Below are 20,540 nucleotides of genomic sequence, written 5' to 3'. Positions count from 1 at the left end.
TCAACTTACGTGTAAAATAAGGTCTGTGGTACACATTACTTGGTGAAACGTGAATGTTTTGATATACAACATAATTACACACAGTCATACATCAAACGTGAATTTTGAAGCCACCGTGCAGTTGAAAAAAAAAAGTATATATGATTCAATAAGGCTTTAAAATTCACATTTGTGGTAAAAAAAAGTATGTAATTTATGTTTTAGAACAAAATGTCCACGTATCGCCAAGTCATTTTATCATAGACCTTGTTTTTCTCATAAGTTCAAAAACCCCATTATTAAAACCCATAGGAAAATCTAGAGGGAAACCATGCTGAATTCTCTTCCGGGTTTTTGGCTACAAGTTGAACAGCTCAATTACCATTCAAGTTTAAAGATGGAGCTGTGTAATATATTGAACGTTCACCAGACCTGTACAGAATATACAAATACACACAGTGCATTTAATATCGCTACTGTAATCCTTATAATACGCGAGCAGACATAATGCTCTTTATACTGGAGTGTTACTAGAGTTGTTTTCCTCCTTTCAAAGCATAAAGTGTTCCTATTCTGAGCAATTAACATCACACAAAAATGACAATTTAAATGTAAACAACAACAAAATTAAATAAGACATTACATTTAACGTACACAATTGAGTAAAAAAGGCAATGTAGTGCTAAACTAAACTTTTTGTTTCAAAATGAGTAAAATTGAACATTGGCCATTTTCTAGATTGGAACTTCATTTTAGGAGGGAACTGAGCAAGATAATCACCAGCAAAGACAATCTAAAACACTTAAGTATGCTGAGTGCTGTCTGAACACAGAAGTCTTCAGTAGGTGTTAGACAGTGCTTTATGTCTGTACATATATTATTTTCCCAGATGCTCACCTGCATTAGTGCAAGTAATGGCAGACGGTCCCTTTATTCAGTGGAAGAATTCTACGAATTCCAATGCAATTGTAGAGGTAAATGAAAAGATGAAGATCAGTTCATGAGATGTATTGGGCTAAAAATGGTCAATTTCTATTTCAGGCTGTTCTTGGCTGTTGTTGTTGGGGTTAATGTCACTCTTTGATGAAGATATGGGCTCAAAGTTGTGGGAATGTTCATTGTTTTCAAAGCTAATGTTGTCATATGTGGCTTTGCTGTGGAGTTCAATCCCCTTTGCCGCCTTTTCTTGCATCTGCAGCAGAACTGCCTTGTTCACACCCGGCCCTGAACAACACAAATAATCATTTTTAAAGAACAAAGTAGTGTTCTGATTTGTTTTAGTTCCAGTCCTTGATTAGTTGAGGTTTCTGGAATGGAATACTTATGTTCCCTTTCATGCATACTGCATAACACATACTGTATACATGTGAAGCACTATAAACTATGCATCGATTAATGTTTCAAAGTTTCAAACAGTAGTATGATACATTGTTATCACATCTCCCCACATTGCATGTGTGTGCACGATTGCACACTTCTACTAGCATGAATGGAACATACCGAAGAAACTTAGCAGCACGGGCAGAAATATGAGGCCATGAGCCATGCCTAGCAGAGTAATAACCAGATTGAGCCTGAAGAAAAAGATCTGAATGAGCTGGGCCTTAGCAAACGCCAACACCACAATTCCAGGTAGGTTGGTCATTGCAACACCAGCAAACACCTGGGAAATAGAACATACACAATTGTTTAATGGCACAGAAACTACACATATGTATGCCGAACAGATGCATGACCAATCTCGTGACTAAAGTCTGACAGTCTGCATTTTCTCAGTACTTTGTCTTGTTTTCCAGTTAAAATATCTGAACATCCTTAATCCTCCTTTTGCCATCAGAATGTGCACACACAATTTTGACCCAGTGGTATTCAAGCTTATAAATTTGGGATGGTTTTCATCTAAAACTACAAGATATTGTAAGTCATTAATAAGTTAATTATGCATCTTAACTGTTCATACATGTAAAAAGATTTATACTTTTGGCATGTTAACTGACAAATATAAAAGAAATGATCTAATATGCCATTTTATGTTGAAATTCTTTGACATTTCAAAATATACATTAACTAAAGCAAACCCAGTGTGACGTGTGAAGAAAAGTTTTTATCAAACATTTCAGTGAAATGTTATCTAAATATAAAATAATATACAATTAATATTAACATCTATTGAGAGAATTACTAGTAATTTGAATGAATTTCCCATTACTCATAACAGCTCAATCCAACTTGGTGGACAAACCTCATCAAAACAACTGTACAACTCAAGTATACTACATGAATACATCTTAAGCTAAATGTATCCTATTTACTTGCATGAACTGCCAAATGTTGATGTGTGAGTATGCTGCAAGCTGGTTCAGAATTAGATGGCTGCAGAGTAAAATGTGGACAATTTCCTCTTTCAAGCCCTATTTAGACTAATGTGTGCATGAACTTTTGCTCTGACCACACCCCCTTTTAGACAGTAGTACCTTTGATTTAGTTTATCTGTTGTCTGTTTTGCACAGGAATATGCCTGTGCATATTTGTAAACAAGATGCAATCCCAGTGAAAGACAAAAAGTGTGTGAGAGAGAATGGTAAAGAGACTAAATGTAAGTGAAGTGATTATAGGACAATTTGAATTCATAGATGCACAACATCTACATAATATCATGTGTAAGGCCACAACTGATGCCTTGGTCAAAATTGACCCATGAAAACAAAATATGTAACAATATAAAAAATGTAGTATGTCTCTTAAACAATATTCTAAAAAAATCACAATGTTTGGTTCTGGTACTAAGAAATTGACGAAAATGATGAAGAGGGTTAATGCAGGTTTACCTGTCAAGCAAAATTGTATAATATAATAATACTTTTTTGCAGATAATATTTCGTGTTTGAAGCATAAACCTCTCTAAATATAGTTTAGATTATGTTTAGTTAATTTCACTGGAAAAGAAAACAAAGATACACTGTAAAATGTTTTAGAGTGAGTTTACAGTAAATTCCTGACTACTGCCTGACTTTCACAGAATATTTTACAGTAGTATTTCTACAATATATTACAATAAAAATACAACTGTATATGTGAAGTCACAGTGAACAGGACCAATAAATGACTGTAATATAACAGTGCTGTGTTGTAGAATCACAATGATCTTCAGTTTTTTATCTACAGTGTTGGTTAATTGTCACCATCATTAAGTTTTGTAAGCTGAGTGTTGATATCTTGCTTGCCTGATTGACAACTGATGATAAAACGTGAATTAGCGATAAAACCAACCCTATTATAGCCTAGCTTTGCAAACATCCCTTCCTCATTGTTCATTTAAAATTATACTATTTCTTTACTTTCAAATGCATCATATGGTGTACTTTATATATCATGGGCTATCATAAATTCAATGACTAAATTGACTATTTTCTTTATATATTACAGTACAATAAATTGTGCTCTTAAACACAATTGCACCAACTGGGAGAACTTTAATTAGAAATAAATAAGATAAGGTCCCATCCCAAGGGGACAATAAACACCTTAATGGTGACTTCAGATGAAACACCATTTTCCCATTATGCAATGCAATGTTCACATTTCTTTTAACACAGTTATTTGTTGTGTTGTGACAGAAAATGACCTAGCCTGCATTGACTTTACAGTAAAGTATTGAAAACAGTATTTTAGTTAAGAAATTACTGTTAAATCTTGTAAAGTCATGGCAGTTTTTTACAGTGTACTAATTAAGCAAATTATTTCTTTGTCCCACTTTATATTAGGTGTCTTTAATTATTATGTACTAACATTCAAATACATACATTACAATGAATTTATTGTGTAACTATATATTGTTCTGTAAAATTCCTATAATATTCACATTTAGTGCTACTGAGTTTGAGGTACAGGTAGATTTAGGAGTAGGGTTTAGGGGTTATATTTGGGTTAGGGCAATGGTTGGGGTCGTGTTATGTTTAGGGTTAGGCGAAAAGTTAACAGTGTAATTACAGATGTCATTAAATGCAGGTACTTTAAATGAAAGTACAATGCAACAACTCAGATTTACATACAGTAATAAGTAAATTATATCAAATCTTAAATACATAATAGTGAAAGACACCTAATATAATGTGTGTCCCTTTTCTTGTAGTGTGGCATCTTTACAGTTATATTACTCACCGCACTGCCCATGTTAGCTGTGGCCTCCTTTGCTCTTTCTACCTTTGTGGGATGAATACTGAGAGCAAATGAGCGTGTTATATGAGATACAAACTCCACTGATATGCCAACAGCCTGAAAAACAAAGAGACATGAGAACATGACTACCATTTGGCAACATTAGGAACCTTCCATCATTGTCTTTGGTTTAATGAACTGCAAACGCAGAGATTTGCTTCTCTGGCCACTCACCGTCACAAGGTTGATAAGTGACACGGCATTGAAGTCAATCCCCCACAGTGTCATTACGCCAACTGTGTCCACAGTGATCATGACTATGGTGAGCAGGTTTAGAAAGCCTGATTTCAAGTCCATGCCAAGCAGGATACAACACACAAAGAACGTGGGCAGTAGACACAAGGCAATGTTGAACAGACCCTCATTTACGATGGTCAGGTACTGTTCGTAATACACGTATGTCACACTGCGAAGTGAAAGATCAAAGAGTCAGTGCATAGAGATTGCGGAAAATAAATACATGATCATGAAACAACAATGGAAATTCATGGGTCGCTGTGCATGGAGATGGGACTCAGTAATGGGGCCCTCCATTACATGGGCTCCAGTAGATTTAGATACATGAAACAAAGACTGGTATAGGAGATGGGGTCTCAATGCTTGGGCAGCACGTGCATCACATGCTCGGCCGGTAATCCAGGCCTAATTGTCAAGAGATCTAATGTTTATTGAGTTAAGCTGACTACCGTACCATATAGTACATATAGATATTTTGTAATTTAGTTTAGAATTAGTTTAGCAATTAATGAAGTAGCTCAAGGACAAATGTTACAATTCAATAATGATATGATTTCATTATCTCATTTCATTTTCATTGCAATCTTATCAAGAAGAAGAACCAGCAAAGGTGAGGATGATAAGAAAGACTAAGAAAATGACACTTACGTATAAGGGAAAACCTCAAAGTCAGGAGAGGTGCCAGGGATTTTCCTCATGGTCTGCGTAATGCTGTCGGCCAGTTCTCTTGCCTTTTCCAAGGCTGCAGTGAATTCCTGAGAGTTAACCAGAGGAGTGTGGTAGGCCATGTACCGAGAAGCTGAAAAATGATGAGATGTCAAGATTAAATGTGACTGGAATTGCTACACTTGCAAATATAAGGTGTCTGCAAATGTTACACCTACAAATTACTCACCTATTATTTCTCCAGTGATGTTGTCCCTAACCACTGCTTTGTCATAAGCTCCCAAGCCACTGGAAATTAAACGGAAAAACAAAAATCTAAACCTTTTTGTCAGTGTTCAAGTTTGTTGACTGTGGCCATGAACATATTTTATTCTGCACATTACTATACACTCACCGAGCACTTTAGTAGGGTCCATATAAAGTGCCCGACATGGTCTTCTGCTGTTGTAGACCATCTGCCTCAAGGTTCGACATGTTTGCATTCTGAGATGATATTCTGCTCACTCATATTTACAGAGCGGTTATTTGAGTTACCATAGCCTTTCTGTCAGCTCAAACCAGTCTGACCATTCTCCATTGACCTCTCTCATCAAAAACACGTTTTCATCTACAGAACTGCCACTCATTAGATGTTTTTTTGTTTTTGTTTTTGGCACCATTCTGAGTAAATTATAGAGACTGTTGTGCATGAAAATCCCAGGACATCAGCAGTTACAGAAATACTCAAACAAGCCCATCTGGCACCAACAATCATGCCACAGTCGAAATCACTGAGATCCCATTTTTTACTAATTCTAATGGTTGATGTGAGCATTAACAGAAGCTCCTGACCCATATCTGCATTATTTTATGTATTGCACTGCTGCCACACGATTGGCTAATTAGATAATCGCATTAATAAGTAGGTGTACAGGTGTTCCTAATAAAGTGCTCAATGAGTGTATATTCAAAGCTTTTGTTTACTAATCAGATAACCTGCGTTTCAGAGCAACTTTTCTTACCCTTTTGGACACTGCAGGTCAGGTCTGTTGCTGAGGAATTCTGGCAGGAACCTGTTAAACTCCTCAACATTTGGCCGCAGAACTCCATTTTGGGGTATACGCATACACTTCTTTGTACACAGAATGTTAGCTGCAGTTCAATAAAGTTTAGATTAAGTACTTTTAAAATGTTGCAATAAATTAAAATACAGAATTTATATAATTTTATTTGAACATTTTGTGGCTTTGACCTAATAAAAACACTTACTCTCATTTGCGGCACAAAATTGTCCTATGTTTGGTCCAGTGGTATAGAGACGACAACATTTGGATGCAGGGTTCAGCCAGTCAATGAAGTCATCCACCCAGGAGGCTGCTGGGATAGCCATGTAAGATCTAGAACGATCAGGAACATGGTGGTTTTACAACAAATACCTTAGATCAGCTTTGAAATTAAATAGAAAATTTTACATTACAGGCATGTATAATGTGACACAATATAACTGATTTATAATATATACTGTATGTATATATATATATATAGAGTAGAAGCCTTTATTTTGGTCACACATTATACATACATTTTTGCATATATACAGTGAAATGTATTTGTTTTCACAAATCCCAGCTAAGCTGGGGTCAGAATACAGGGTCAGCTATGATACAGTGCCCCTGGAGCAGATAGGTTAAAGGGCCTTGCACAAGGGCCCAACAGTGACATCTTGGTGATGCTGGGGCTTGAACCCCCGACCTTCTGGCCAGTAACCCAGAGCCTCAACTGAGCCTCAGCTGAGCCACCACTGCCCCACTATATATATATATATATATATATATATATATATATATATATATATATATATATATATATATATATATATATATTTCTCCAGTCGAAAGAGAAAAGTACTCATTCTTTACTGTATAAGAATAATAGTAAAGAAATGTTAAACAAATGAAAACTATCTTTTATCTTAGCTTCTTTAAAGTAGATTAGATTACAGCCATGTTTGCACATTTTAGGCATTCTCTGAACCACCATTCTATCCACCTGGTTTGATTTTATGCCATTTTGAATGGGTTCTCATTTATGGCTGCTTTTTCTTTACTATCCAACTAATCCATAAAGAAATATGTATATTTTCAGTTTGTAAAGACATTCATACATAAGCACATTTTATGTTTGTTTACAAAACTAATTTCAAGCCCTTAAGCCACTAGATCAAATGATTATGATAAATATAATGTATATTTCTTATTCTGTATTGCCTTTGTTTTAAGAGCAAAGTGAGAAATAAAAGGGCTTAAAACATTTTAAATTTAGTTTATTGTAAAGAGGCAAAACAAAACTAGAGATGATGATAGGATGAATAAATAGTGCTCACCGTTCAGGATACTCAGTGGCATATCTGATCTTCTGGGTAAGAGAGAACTGGTCACACCCCACACTAGAACACGTTGCGTTTATGCCCTCCAAGCTGTTGAAGTTGAACCCTTTGGTCGTGATAAAATATGTGGGCACACCAACCTCAAAATACTTATAAAGGTATGCAAAGTAGTCCAACATGTAGGAGTCCTGATAATAATTATACATAGAGGAAGAGAAGGGCAATGCTTATGTTCAATAATTATAATTGAATAATTAATAAATAAAATTGTTTTTTTAATTGGCACTGTGGCATAATTAAAGGGATAGTTGACCCAAAAATTATAATTATCTTATAATTTACCCTTATGCCATCTCAAACTTTCTTTCTTTTGGGGAACACATTATCTTTAAAAAATGAAGGATATTATCATGTCAGCAAGCCAATGGGATCCAAAGCTTTCAAGCCCAAAAAAGGGCACTAAAGGCAGCATAAAGGTAATCCAAATGATGATGGGTTTTAGGTCAAAAACAGATTTCCTCATGCTTGATGCATGTGCAGAACATGTACAGCACTCTGCACATGCATTAAGTGTGAGAAAGCATCTGGAGACTGCAGATGTCAAGAATTATAGTGGAAAAAAAACTGATTGATCACTTCAGAAGACATGGATTAAACCACTGGAGTTTTATGGATTACCTTAATGCTGCCTTTATGTCAATATTGGATCTTGAAAGCTTTTAATCCCATTGACTTGCATTGCATGGACAAACATATACATCATAATATCCTTCAAAATTCTTCATTTTTTAGAGTTTGAGATTGATCCATTTTTGGTGAACTGTTCCTTTAAATTGGGGTAATAGACATTTACTGTACAAACTTGGGTTATTTAATATTATTAGAATTAGAATATATTTTTTTCAAAATCTTTAATCCAAGACCAAATTTGAACTGTAACTCCTTCTAGACTTCAAGCAATATCCACTAAACTTGGCACAGTCCTTTAGACAGTTTTGGACTAGTTTCCAGTATTTTTTTCATTAATCAGATTAAAGTTATCCCGTAGTGGCCAATCAAACAAACAAAAACAAAAAAAAATATTTTGAGTAGTCTTTAAGGCCTGTAAAACCAAACTTCAATGCTTTTCCTTTTTAATTGGCAGTGTACTGTAGTGTTGAATGAACTTCTGTACTTACAGATGGCATAGCCAGTTCCTGATCCAAACCCACTTTCACATGGAACAAGAGGAAAATAGCGGCAAAGAACATTGCGAGGAACACCACCATCTGAAGGAACATGACATAATATGAAACTATAACTCATTTATAAATATACAAGAATAAACAAACATTTCCACAACATCTCCACATTTACAATTAGACACACATTTGCAGTGATTTTGTCAACATAACTGATCTTTAGTAAGAGATGCAACATAAACTATTAATACAGCTGCTGTTTAGGTAGGAACATACCACTATTATCCTGATGACAGGGTTCAGCAGTGCAGGGGCATAGTATTTTTTCATTAAAGGGAGCAGGAATCCCTGGTTAGGTTTGGATGGGTGTGGGGTTTTCACAGTAACACAGCAAGCTATCTCACAAAGGTTTGCATCCTGTCTCCGGGCATCAAGAGAGAGCAGAGCCACAAAGGCAGTCATCTGTAGAACGAAGTCCATGAGCACAGCTAATGCTGCATACAGAGCAAATGACTTCACTGCAGGCATAGTGCTCAAAGCACCTGAAAGAGAGAGAATGCATAAATTGAGAACACGTTTGCATATATTCAGTTGTATGTGTATAGATGGAATTAATCTGGCCCTGTCAACTGCAGCATTCAGGAGTAATGTATAGATGGGACTAAAAGTCTGAGACCACACTGGAAAAACAAAGATATAAGATTTTGCTTTTTTAAATTATTTTTTTAAAGTTAACCTAAAATCAAAATATAACAAATCTGTGATATTGACCATGTTAAAGGTGCTGTAAGCGATTTCAGCCATTCTACTTCCACGAGACTGAGCTGTTGATTTATCCATGCCTCCTTTTTCCAAAACCCTGCACTCCAAAGATACCAAATAAGCTTTATCGAGACTGATATCGTGCAGAAACAGTTGTTTAAAACAACAGCAGCAAAATAGTGCTCTTAACAGACAAATGTTATCAACATGGCTTAAAAATGGCAGTAAGACTTCATAATTTGCTGCAACTATAACATTCTGAAAATTAGTGAAAGGCCGAAAGCGTCACTGTCTGCGGAATAATTTGTATTTGCTGTTTACAGAGGCTAGAGCTGTCACGGAGACAGGTGAGATACCTTACAACACTTATTTCATTAAGGGAGTGGGACATTTTTTGCATACCTTTACATTAAAAAATCGCTTACAGCACCTTTAACTCCTTAGTACAAAACTCTGTACTTGCTACCACTGTACTTGTTGAAACAACTTTTCTGTACATGAATCAAATATCTCCTTAATTAAGTTGGCACAAATCTGTTGCTTCATGTTTTTGCTTACATGAGCTAGTGACTAAAGGTTATGATAAATATGATAAACATTCTCCATTTTATCCCTGGTTGATAGCATCTAAAACTTGTTCAACTCAGTGTGAGATGCTCACCCAGGAAGAAGCAAACAGATTCAGACAAACTGCAAAGCAGCATGCTGGGAGCCACGTTTCCAAGTACTCTCCCGATATGTTCCTCCCTCTTCTCTCCTGGTCTGCGCATATCTCTCTGTTAAAGATGAAACATGGAACAAGAGACAAAAGAAAACAAGTGTCATGTTTTATGAGGACATAGTCATAAATTAATAGAGAGATCGTAATGGACACATAAAAGGCAATAAAACTGTTATAATATGATACATAATAAGACGTACAAAGGCCCCTAATGAAAAGACCAGTTTAGACCAGCATGAAATTTCCTGGCTGGTTTATGCTGGTACTGGTATGGTGCTGGTCTAGCTGGTTAACCAGCATATTTACAGTATTAGCAGTATCAGATTAGCAAAATGTAGCTGGTGAAGGCGGTTAACCAGCATGGTCTTTCTGAGTAAGTAGTTGACCGTGTAACTCTTGCTGGTTTGGATAGTTAAGAAGCCTTTTGGGGACATGGGCATCCAAAACACAAGATAATGCTGGTGACCAATAATCCTGCTCTTTTTAGCAGGAGGTAGAGCTAAAAAACCACGATAGAACATTAGAGGTCGCCAATAGAGTATTTTGCTGATATGATAACTAAAGTGATGGAAAAGTCAGATAACCAGTTAATCAGCCGATTAAAAAGTATGAAATAAATCCTTAGTCTTTCCTTATTATGATGGGCCCAGACATAAAGGCTACAAGAAAAATGTATAAAATCCTAAACTGGCAGTGTATTTGGTGGGGCTATTTACTATAAACAAGCCCGAAACACACTAAGGACTCTTATTTGGAAATGATGGAGACATGGCTCCATTACAATGCTCTATATGTAAGTATGTACAAAATTAAATGTGTATATATATATATATATATATATATATCACCAGATTTCATTAGTATTATATACAATATAGTGCATGAAGCTGGAGACACAATGTGCTGAAGGAGCATGTTTACATACAGTATATTCACATTTTTCTTTGCGTGCCCTTGCTTCAATTTAGAACACCTCATTATCTAATCAAAATAACAAAATATGCACTGAAGTGAGGATGAACATTTTGATGAATATTGTCAATAATGAAAGATTTAGATGCAGCAAATCCCCATGAGGTGTCAGTTTTTAGTAATGTTTACCACAGACCTTATTTTACTTATAAGTTGAAAAGCCACATAATAAAAACCCATATGAAAATCCAGAGTAAACCAATGGTGAATTTTCTTCTGGATTTGTGGACTACAACCTGAACAGCTCTATAGAAAACTACTAGAGAAATTGAAAACTATTTACTAGTGAGTGAAACTAAAGCTGACACAAGAATGTAGGTCAGAATGTAAAATTTCAAAAATAAAGAAAAATTGAGGTCAAAGAGAAAAACATCTCTTAACCCATTTTACCTGATACTCCAGTACAAAAATGAAGATGTTGTCAGCTCCCACGGCAAGTACAAGGAAGGGCACCACCTGTATAATGACCAGTGAGGATGGGATCCCAATCCAGGCATAGAAGCCCATTGAGGCCAGGACAGAGCATCCAACGACCAGAATGCCACCCAGTCCAACCAGGAACTTTGAGTCTACCTAAAAGAGAAATATTACGACAGAAACTGCATGACATGCATTTCATTGTCGACTAAATAAATAAATGTTCACCATTTTTCCTTCACCATTCATTGTAAATGATGCTTCAGTGTAACTAATTTAACTTTAAATGTATACACATGTAGTCCTCAAATAATATGTGGTTTTTAAAGCTTCATGGCTAACAATTATAAAAGAAAAAGCAAAAAAATGCTTTTTAAAATAGTTTTAGAAGGAGTTTAGATGGTTTAGTATTTAATGTCAATCTATTAGGAGGCATGTTTTAACATTTCATTGAAAATATAGCTTTAATCAATTTTATCAGTGGAAATTCCCAGTAAGCCATTAACTACTCCATTACGCTCTCACCAGGATACGCTTGCAGGATGAATATTCCCCAAGGGCCACTGCTATGTAGAGGAAGATGACAGCATAGCTGATCATGAATATGGGGATATCCTCTGCAGTGGTTCTGTTAATCTCATCTTCCAAAGACCTCTACAGAGCATCAAACAATTAGACCATAACATTGTTATAGGCATAGTTCACCCCTAAGTAAATTATGACAGAATTTCATTTTTATCAACGAAAGATTCTCACCTCAGCCATGTAGGCAAACGTGAAGTTTGTGTTTGGGTTTCTCTGATACTCCTGGACAATTTCAAGAAATCTGCTTTCCCATTCTTCAACCAGCTTAAATTTAATGTTGGATCGTGCATAATTGTTCAGGGAGAAGGTAAGGAGCAGAGCCTCAGCTGTGGTGTAGTCCTCTTCTGAAAATGGAAAGACAAAATCAGCTCAAGCAGTCTTGAAGACAAGGTTGAAATGCTATTGGCCTGTTTTCTGTCTTACCCTCATGTCCTCCCACAGCCAGGAAGGGGAAGACAGGGCCTCCATAGTCTGCCATACAACTCATGCCAAGAGCTGTGATGTCTTTAAATGACAATGGAGAGCTGTGGGCAAGAATATAATATAAATTACATTATACATGGGGGTTACCACTGAATTTTCTAAAGGTGACTCAATATTTATGTATACATTATCAGTATGGATATGTGGCTTACTTTACGCAGTAGATGAAGTGGTCTCTCCAATCAACCTCTTTAGTCACACCAAGCTCGGTCATGTTTGCTTTGGCATTCAGGTTTTCCAAACTGTTTTGGAAGTACTGTGGTAGACTGTTGACAGCACAGTCTGTTAAAGAGGGGTTGTCTGGATTAAGTGGGGCATAGCAAATATCCTTAAGGCTGGCAGTGTGGTTTAGTTCATCTGACCAGAATTCAATTGCCTGGATTCTCTGCTGAAGCTCCAACAGCTCAATGATCAAATCTGCAATAAAGATATACAATATCTCAATGTAACAGGATTGGAGAGCTACATCGCACAATAAGGCATGTCAAAAGTAGGCGACGTACCAAGTACAAATAAATAAATACTAGTAGATAACAATACAAGCCTTTCAAAGGTAGCATATCTTGTTCCTGCGCACTGAACAGACATCTGCTTTTAAACCCAATGTATGTGCATGTGCTTTGAAAAGCTATTGTGCCCCCGCATTCAAATTCAGTTCTTCTCAGTCTTGGCAAGGTTATTAATGTAATTTAAGTAAATGTGTAAAAATCACATTTATATTATCTTCATCTGTCAAAATGAAATACAAAAATGTTTCAATTTGTTAATATATATATTAATATTAGAGCTGTCAAAATTAATGTGTCAACGCATGCGATTAATTAAAAAAGTTTAACCTGTTAATTTTTCTTAATCGCGAGTAAAACATTTACCATTAATTAAGCCCCCTTTTTACTGCAATTCTCCACTTTCTCCACTAACTTTATTCTAAATGCCTGCTATTTCAGAATTTTGGACAATTATGAATTGGATTCAAGAATCATGAAATTGAATTGGTATTGGTATCAGCTACTAAAATTTTGTTATTGTGACAACCCTAATCTTTTTGAGCAAGTTAAAGTCTAGGAAATGCAACAAGGTATTTTTAGAATGTTTTCACTAGTCGTAATCTTTACATGATCACCTTTAGAGATGATGCCACTAAAGTTCTGCTCGCCAAAGAGTAAGGAGTCGTAGTAGTGACTGGGTCGGTTCGGAGCAGTCAGGATCAGCTGATTGGTGCGGTAAAATGGATCGAAATTTGCATCATGGAAGTCCTTCTCACGTCTTGCTCGGCTGTTGGGAGCTGACCAGAGCTGGACAGGATCCGTGGTCAGTTCAATGTTAATTATTCCCACTGCGAATGCCAAAACAATTACAAGGCTAATCAGGAGCACTTTCAGAGGATGGCGTGCCATTATGGTTCCCCAGGTCTGGAAAAGCGAACCCAGTAATTCCTGAGTGGCAAGACTGGCTTTGTCAGTCCATGTAACATCTTTGGGATTGTTATTATGGTTAATCTTATTTCCATTTTGGTCCTTGACACTCTTGCCCTTCCCAGAGTCATTTGACTTGAGGTGCTGAGTAATGCTCTTGAACATCAAGTAGCAAATAAAGACCAAAAAGACAACAGAGAAGATTATAAGGCAGATGACAAGCACACCATCTAGATTACCAATCATGAATGGTTCTGGTAAAGGGTCTGGCTGTGGTACAGCTGGGCAGGATTGCTCACAGTCCTGGCAAGAGCAAGCTTCACCACCCGTGGTTGTGGTCTCATTACAATTCAAAGTCCTTCCAGCAAATGGAAACGTTCCTGGTGGAAGCCCAGCAGTCTGACCCTCTGGTAAGAGCCTGAAATTAATATCCAGGGGAGCCAGTCCATTACTGGAGTCGCCTTGGAAATCATACCAGCGTTGCGGCGTACACAGTGTTGATCCATAGCGACCGCACATAGTGGCTATCGCAAACCCTCCTGTGGCTGGGATTCGTACATTTTTGCAGGATCTAAAAGACGAATCTGAGAAGCTGGTGGCTATGTAGGCCTCGTAACCAACCACAGCTTCCTTATCAATGCCATTGGATTGTGTTATGTTGGCTGTTTTGGTGATTTTTAATAACTGACTTTGATTGGAACTGCAGGTGGTGGCACAGTGAAGATGTGCAAAGTTGTCAGCACAGGATGGGCAGCGGATCAGCACGGCTTTAGAGAGTGTCAGGCTGCTCTGTAGAGAGGTGAGCTGTTTAAAGGAGCAGCAGGCTAAAGTTTCACCCTCACCATTGGCAAACATTGGGCACACACTTTTCAAAAGTTCGTAGTGGCTTCCTATTACATTCACTGCTTTTCTGTAGTCTTTACAGGGTACCCTTGGGGGAATAAGAGCTCCCTCCACAGCAGGGTTGAGCCCGCAGTCCTCATAAAATGAACAGTATCCAGGTTCATGCTGAGCACTGGTTAGGACCTGCAATAGACAGAGAGTTGTAAATGCTCAGCTGTAATTTCTGGTTGGGTTTTGAACAAAATTTTAACAATTTAATCTAAAAGTGTGCCAACTCACTGTATTTTATAGATCTGTATCACACATTTGAGGCCAGTTTTTACTTTCCTTGTCTACTTTTTCACTGACCACCCAGAAAAATGACAAATGAAATAGATTATATTTTCTTTAAAATTTACAACAACAACAACAAAAATATCAGATTTGAAGTAATAGCTGTAAATCTGTAATGCTTTTTCACCAAATGCAGTTAGTATCCAGCAAAAGCAGATGAGTTCAGAAACTTTTATAATCAACAATTACCATTAGAAAATATGCATTGTCAACAGCACATAAAGTAGTTTTTTATCTGGCTAAACAGACAGCTTGGAGGCTTTTGATGGAAACCAACAGAATACAGTGTAAGAAGTTACTGATTTGATTTTTTGTTTTTGTTTTCAACAATTCAATCTGATGCTTACAAGATACTTGAAACAGTCATTTCCTTGAAGCTTTGTAATTTGAGGATCTCTTCATTTCAACAAAGCCTTGCCTAAATATATTATTCAGCATTATAATCTTGATTACACCTTTATATCTGCAGGTATATCAGATTTGTATTTCAACATCCAGTAAGGAAAGAGAAACATAGACATGCAACCACACTGTAAAAAATAAAAAGTTGAATAAACTTTTATTATAAGGCAACCAGCTGCAAAGTATTTTTTGTAACTCAACTTTAAAATGAATTGTACCAGTTTAACAATTCAAGTTGGATTATCAATTCCATGAACTCAATGTAATAAATTCAGTAAACTCAAAAATATCTGTAATTATTAAGTTAAGTTAACTTGCATTTTTAAGTGCAGCTTTCAATTGTCGTGATAATAATATAAAAATATATTCTTTATTAAGCAGATCTACACAAGATCATGTGTCAGCCCCACTAAGATCCAACATAGTTGGTCCAACTAAACAGGTGGTGGAAGTGACAAATAACTAAAGAGACTTAATCAAAGTGAATACTGATCACCCTGATGGTGACTTTAAACAAAACATAAATTCTTACAGCAAACCATCATTAAAATCACACATGGAGAATTGTTTTTTTTTTTAAATACATTCCAAAAGAGATTATTTACATGTCCTCATAAGTATGCACTCTTTGACCAAACACACAGATTCCCACAGATTTTGACTTTAAAAGATGTTTATGACTACTTTATAACATCCTTAATGACATGAGTCAAAAGCTTTTTAATTTCCCTATTATTCTGCCACAAATGGCCTCCTAGGTCTGAGCATCAGTGATCAAACTGAACATGCTTAAAACCCTGTAAATTCTGCCTTCACCACCAAACCTGACATTTTATGTGCTCACTGTTTAAAAATGTACGTTGCTCTGACTTCAATGGCATAAAGGTTGACTTTATAGATTTTTTAAGTAATCTCAACTTTTTAAACATTAAATAGTTCAATGAACTTGTAAAATTTAGTTCATCTGACAAAATTGTAATTTGGCAAATACGTAGTCAACAAAATAAAATGTACTAAGAATGCAGAGCTGTGCCGATGGACAAGTGAGTGTTTCATCAACTGGCCTGAATTATCAGGCCCTAACCACCTACCCAAAACCTTGATTAGTGGTCAATCTGGTCAATATTTTGGCTTATTCTCAAATTATTACATTGAATTTCCCTCAATTATTAATAGATGGTTGCAGCCAATTTGTTTTTCACGTTTACCACCACTGTAATTTTAAATGAAATATGATTAAGATATATTTAGTATAAGAGTAAGACATAAATTAGAATCATGCAACTTCTTTCTAAAGGGCTCCTATGCAGTAAAAATAAATAAATAAATAAACAAATTCCAATGGAAAAGAAAAAATATCATTTAATCACTCATTGGACTCAATGAAATAAGAAACATATTGTGCATGAATTAACTTAACATCCACAAAAGTCTGATTAATCATAGCTTAAATTAGTGCTGACTTCTATCATGTTGTGTTAAAATCACAAAAGGCAATGACTTTGACACAATGACATTATTAAAACTCATTCCAAGCTTTATGAAAATCTGTAACCATTGTTGACAAAGACCATAGAAATGTGTAGAAATGTGTTGTGTCACATTTATTTATTTAATTTTTTTGTAGTCCACTACTTTTTGTTCTCATTCTCCAGGGGTGCTGACAGGAGATATTGTATGCTTGAAAATCCATTAAAATCTTTTTTTCTTTTTTTTTTTGTGCAAAGAAATAAATATCACCCCATATGACCAATCCCCACCCAGTTAAGAAAACAGAATGTACAATAACTACGCAGTCACCACCAAAATCAATAACTTCTCTTTTTCAACATACATACGGCCTATTTCACATATTTTGCAACTCACACAAAGTCGATTGAGAATGCATTTGACACAACATTGGCTATTAGTCTGACAGAACAGTATTATAGAACATGAGTCAAGTGAATTCTTACCATGCAGATAGCAAGTGTGAACAATGTAATGTACTGTGTCCAGCTCATCCTTTGGAAATACATCTCTCTTCACAAGTCTTTGCTATTCAGTGAGTATAGAGTGTTAGTTCCAGTAGAGAGTTGGAGGGCAGAGGGAAGTTAGGAGCTTTAGGTAACAAATAGATCCCCGTTCTACCTCTATCCGTGATTACAGTGTAAAGTAGAAAGCCAAAATTAAATGAAAAGCTTTCTCACACTCATTGGGCGAATACTTGCGTTATCGATGTACAGAGTATTATCTGTCCTGAAGTGTTTGCCATGAATCAGAATGGATAAAAGCCAATCCAGCTGGCTGATAATTAACTAGATGGGCAGACACAACTGAATGTTTGCTACAGAAGCTATGGATCATCTGAGGTACAAAACACCCCCTAACACTCCCAATACCCTTCTATTAATACACATAAATGGATCACAGTTCACTATAAATCAACAACTTGTATTTTTCTTAATGTTCTGTTTGAACTGTTATAGGATGTGAAATGTGATAGTAATGGAATTTCAGTACCTCATGTCTTCATTTTACCTTTATTTATTTATTTTACATTTAATTGTTCTTGCTTCAAAAAAAAAAATAATAATAATAATAACAAAATAATATATATATGAATAAATTCTTCCAGTGAAATTACCTATGATGAAAGATCTTTGGATGAGCCTTTCTCAATGCAAAGAAATTATTGGATAACAGGTAAGATTTGTGACACAAGACTGCAGGAAGTGCTCATTAAATAAAGCTTCATTGTAATCATTTTCAAATTTTCATAATCTAGAGACAAATGAATCACATACTATATAACATTAAGCCTTGTATGACTTTGTTGCTCTTTCAAGGACATAATCTAGTTCAATGTGCAGTTAGACTATTATATTTATTTATTGCACAGTTCTCTGGAATACTTGATTCTGATTGATCATTTACAGCATTCTACAGTTAACTATTTTGGAATAATAACTGAAAAACTGTATAATTGATCAATGACCAGGCAACTGATCTTATCGAAAGTTTTAAAATAATCTACATGAAACCTAGTGAAATAATTTAAACTCTAATCAATATTTCATGTCAATTTTTTAATGTTTTTGTTATATGTAGTCAAATGAAATATTTAATATTTTCATATTTAATTAATCTTTTTTACAGAATTAATTAACGTCCTATTTATGACAGGGGCCTCACTAGACACCTTTTACTGGGGCATGCTCCTCTCGGGACAGACGCGTTGGCACACAGCGGTGCTGTGCAAGATCAGGGAGGACGAGGAACAGGTCATCCTGGTGGCCCCTTACTGGCCCACCCGGGCCTGGTTCTCGGATCTTACGCTCCTCGCGACAGCACCTCCCTGGAAAACGAAGTACCTTCTTTCTCAGGGACGGGGCACCCTCTGACACCTGCGCCCAGACCTCTGGAACCTCCACATCTGGCCCCTGGACGGGATGCGGAAGATCTAGTGGATCTACCACCTGCAGTCATAGACACGATCATCCAAGCCAGAGCTCCCTCCACCAGGCAACTTTACACCCTAAAGTGGCGCTTATTCGTGAATTGGTGTTCTTCCCGAGCTGAAGACCCATAGAGGTGCGCAGTTCGGTCAGTGCTTTCATTCCTGCAGGAGAGGCTGTAGGGGAGGCTGTCTTCCTCCACCTTGAAGGTGTATGTAGCTGCTATCGCTGCCCACCACGACGCAGTAGATGGCTGGGCAACACCCAATACCTTTGCCAGATTTTACAATCTCAGGGTTGAGTCGATCTCGTCCCATGTTTTATCAGGTCCGAGCCGGTAGAACTCGGTAATGCAGCACAACCGACCGGGTGTTCCGGTTGCACACAGCGCCCTTCACTAAGTTGATCCAGTGCGCCTTCTATCCCAGCTTAGTCACTAAGGGTCGCACCCAGGATGTTCTCCTCCCTAGCCTTCCTGCCTGCGAATTCAGAGGAGCAATTTGCGTCCAGACCCACTACGAGTCACAGGTGCTCTGTACTGGGGTCGGGCTCCATGGGCTTAGTTCCCTTTCCAGGCAAACTCCCCGTGATATATTCCCCGTGATATGCCCCTGTTGGCGGACTCGCGTTTCCCTCGGGCAGCCCTGCTACCCCAGTCTCCGTGCTTGTAGAGTCCCCCCTCATTAGGCTGGACCTACCACCACGTCATTTCCCATGTACGGCTTCACAACCCTCGTGGTGTATTTGCCACACATCATCTTCCCCTAGACTGGGCAGGATGTGGCCTCCGCAGGGTCTTTTCCCCCTGAAAGAATATGACCGGGAAAGACCACCTTCCCCAATGCATTTCATAGTGTTAAGATAGCCCCAGCCGCTTCACGTCCTATGTGAGAGACATAGTGAGAGAGAAGGCCACGGCTGCCGGGCTTGCTCCCATGCTAGTCATGTAGCACCTGTCCCACCCCTCAGGGGGCGGGGAACCTAAGGTCTGTATGTGACATCTCTTTGGGGGTGTTGGGGAGGGCTATGTGCAGCCGACACAGGTGCTTCTAGCACGCAGTAGCCTGCTTGCACCTGTCTCGACAGTTCACGTAACATGGTCAGTGCGTGGCGTTTTTATATGAGCTTTAGATTATTATGAGCTTTAGATTATTATGTATGATGGCGCCGCAGATGGCCACCTCGGTGTGGAGCACTCCATTCTTTTGTTGTTTTTGTTTGTTTGTCCTGTGTTTAGTAATATTTTACCAGTCAGTTTTACCAGGGACGAACTGCTGAACATTCGGCAGCACATACCAGATAATCTTTTCCTGGTTTTTGAATATTCTGACGTTTTGCTGGACATTTTAGTTGGAGGCACGGCTGTGTTGTTTAGACGTGCTACGAGACGTAGGCGAGGGAGACGAGCTGGCGAGCTGGTTAAACTCAGTCAGCATGGCGTTCGAACAGCACTGCGAGCATTCATCTCGTGAATCTCCACTCTCTTCCCAACAAAACTGACGAACTACATCTCCTCACACATAC

At 37.3% G+C, this 20,540-nt stretch overlaps 1 protein-coding gene across 2 annotated transcripts; it reads right to left on the bottom strand.

Moving 5' to 3' along the window:
• On the bottom strand, positions 1-17,801 carry npc1l1 (NPC1-like 1). Of its 2 annotated transcripts, XM_052094463.1 has the most exons (19): positions 17,535-17,801; positions 13,710-15,027; positions 12,739-13,003; positions 12,527-12,627; positions 12,275-12,447; positions 12,044-12,172; positions 11,492-11,674; positions 10,070-10,184; positions 8,923-9,188; positions 8,644-8,733; positions 7,463-7,653; positions 6,349-6,476; positions 6,102-6,231; positions 5,330-5,388; positions 5,083-5,233; positions 4,372-4,603; positions 4,141-4,254; positions 1,480-1,642; positions 1-1,203 (listed from the first exon to the last, which is right to left on the bottom strand). In XM_052094463.1, the coding sequence occupies exons 1-19, from the start codon at positions 17,595-17,597 to the stop codon at positions 995-997; spliced, it is 4,080 nt and encodes a 1,359-aa protein (XP_051950423.1). In that variant the 5' UTR covers positions 17,598-17,801; the 3' UTR covers positions 1-994. The 2 variants fall into 2 exon arrangements, 1 of the variants encoding a protein (XP_051950423.1); XR_007967828.1 differs by lacking the exons at positions 1-1,203; positions 1,480-1,642; positions 4,141-4,254; ... (2 more) ...; positions 5,330-5,388; positions 6,102-6,231 and having other exon boundaries at positions 6,350-6,476; positions 7,463-7,571.
• Positions 17,802-20,540: the final 2,739 nt, after the last annotated feature.

The sequence above is a fragment of the Xyrauchen texanus genome, chromosome 27 (genome assembly GCF_025860055.1).
Source record: "Xyrauchen texanus isolate HMW12.3.18 chromosome 27, RBS_HiC_50CHRs, whole genome shotgun sequence".
Taxonomy (NCBI): domain Eukaryota; kingdom Metazoa; phylum Chordata; class Actinopteri; order Cypriniformes; family Catostomidae; genus Xyrauchen; species Xyrauchen texanus.
Note: the sequence above shows the minus strand (reverse complement) of the source record. Positions and strands in the feature narration are given on the sequence as shown.